This window comes from Cyprinodon variegatus, unplaced genomic scaffold (assembly GCF_000732505.1).
Source record: "Cyprinodon variegatus isolate N-32 unplaced genomic scaffold, C_variegatus-1.0 Scaffold522, whole genome shotgun sequence".
Classification (NCBI taxonomy): Eukaryota; Metazoa; Chordata; class Actinopteri; order Cyprinodontiformes; family Cyprinodontidae; genus Cyprinodon; species Cyprinodon variegatus.
The window spans coordinates 214943-216954 of NW_015150975.1; the positions used below are offsets into that span (position 1 = coordinate 214943).

Genomic DNA, 2012 nt, shown 5'->3' on the forward strand with positions numbered 1-2012 from the left:
CAATATTATATTTGGCAGCCAAATATTTCGATATATCGCCAAAACGATTATTTCCCACACCCCTAGTTGCAAGTGACGGTTTGATCCCCACAGCCTCAACTATGGGTCTCTGAGCAAGACCCTTAACCCCACACTGCTCCCCGGGCGCAGTTTTTATTATTATTTTAACAGAATGTTTTTTTTTTATTGTACTGTGATTGATTGGTAAAAGTAGACAATGCCACACTATGTCATCACTTCAAAGTTTTCATGAACCTTTATACATGAAATAGCTGCTGGAAAAAAAACAAACATAATAGGCTTGAGATCTAGAGATTGATAGAGCTAACACTATCAGCAAAAGTTAATTCAAAATCAAATTGAAAGATAATGAACAAGGGTTGTTTTAACTGGGTTGAACCGGACCAAACTACTCTAATAAAGGACTCACAGAAAACACAGGGAGAAACTGAGAAGAAGGATGAGAAAACGGACACATGATAATGACGAAAACGGTGGCTTTAAAATCAAAGTTATTCCAGTGACATACAAGTAGGGGGTAGGCACGGTGGGACAGTTGTCCCCCCATTGACCCCTCGTAGATCTGCCCCTGGTCCCAACCATAAACTGATTGAAATGCTACAGTATGATCTGACTTTTCATATATATATTTTTATATATATATATATATATATATATATATATATATATATATATATAGTATTGATGATGTTTCAGCAAGGAAATACTCAGTTGTTTCGGTGAAGGGGAATGATACTTTTTAATATGCTCTATACAAAAGCAAAAAACCAGGAGCCAATTCTTTGTGACATTGCTGAATTGCTAAGTAGCATTGATGGAGTAAGTGATTTGCTGGAACACATGGGACATCCTCCACTGCCTGAAGTGTCTTGTTTGTTGTCCAGGCTTCTTCAATCAGATGAAATGGCTCTTTTGGGAGGGGGCCTTGAGGGGACAGGACCTAAAGTGAAGACTTTTAATCAGAAAGAGACAAGAGAAGCAGCTTTGATTTACTCTAAGATGAGGAGCTATTGATTTTTTTTCAGGCATTACTTTTTTATACTGTATATTGACAGTATAGTATACTCTATGCACAGTTATCAAATTAGAAACCTGTTAATAAACCACTCTGCTGTTTGCAAACACGCTCTGATAACAAAGGACAGAAGGCTGCTTTGGGCTTAGGTTCAAGTTTTCGATTACACCGCTGCACGGGGCCAGGCACATCCAGCTATGATGAGGTTATTAAGTGACCAGCAGACCTAAACTGGAGGAGAGAGCACTTAGCCATAAAAATGGGTTTCCATGGAAACACTCCAAAGGCGAGGCTCATTCTGCCTGATCTTTTCCTGCACATTTTCAATAATTGAAGTGTTTTGTCTAATCTGATCACTTGTCCCTTTTGTGCGTCAGAGTTTTGAATGTTAAATTGAATACCCTGCAGATAGCCTTTAGTTTATTATCTCCTGAATCTGAATCCCTTGGTATTTATTTCTGATTCCGCTCCGTTTATCTATCCAGGTAGATGTCATTCACAGACGGCTGCATAAGGACATCCTTCACAACCCTGTGGTCATGTTAAACTTTTGTCCTGACCTCAAATCTATCTGCTCGGACCTGAGGAAAGTTCACGGTGAATTCATTTTCCTTATTGACCGAAGCGGCAGCATGAGTGGACCCAACATCCACCGTGTGAAGGTATTATTAACTCAGCTAGCCATGTCCTCTTTATCTTTTAAGTTTCTTTTGATCAGTTTCTCTGCAAATGGATGGGCACATTCTGATTTATATGTTTTTATCGCAGGTATATATAGCAATGGTTTATGGAGGCTGTTATGTTTAGACATTTCATGAACGCATCATAAATTTGAAACAAGTTAAACTGGAAAGATAATGGTGTGCTTTAGTGGCCTTATTAAGCATTGCATAGTTGCTCCATCCATCCATCCATCCATCCATCCATCATTCATTCATCCATCCATCCATCCATCCATCCATCCATCCATCCATCC

At 39.0% G+C, this 2012-nt stretch overlaps 1 protein-coding gene across 1 annotated transcript in view; it reads left to right on the forward strand.

Annotated features, from left to right (window-relative positions):
• The window catches only part of vwa5b1 (von Willebrand factor A domain containing 5B1), a 70551-nt gene that overhangs the window by 24251 nt on the left and 44288 nt on the right, over window positions 1-2012 (forward strand). Inside the window, exon 8 of the mRNA XM_015391036.1 lies at window positions 1522-1698. Within this exon, the coding sequence (XP_015246522.1) occupies window positions 1522-1698 (177 nt within the window). The remainder of the gene's footprint in view (window positions 1-1521; window positions 1699-2012) is intronic.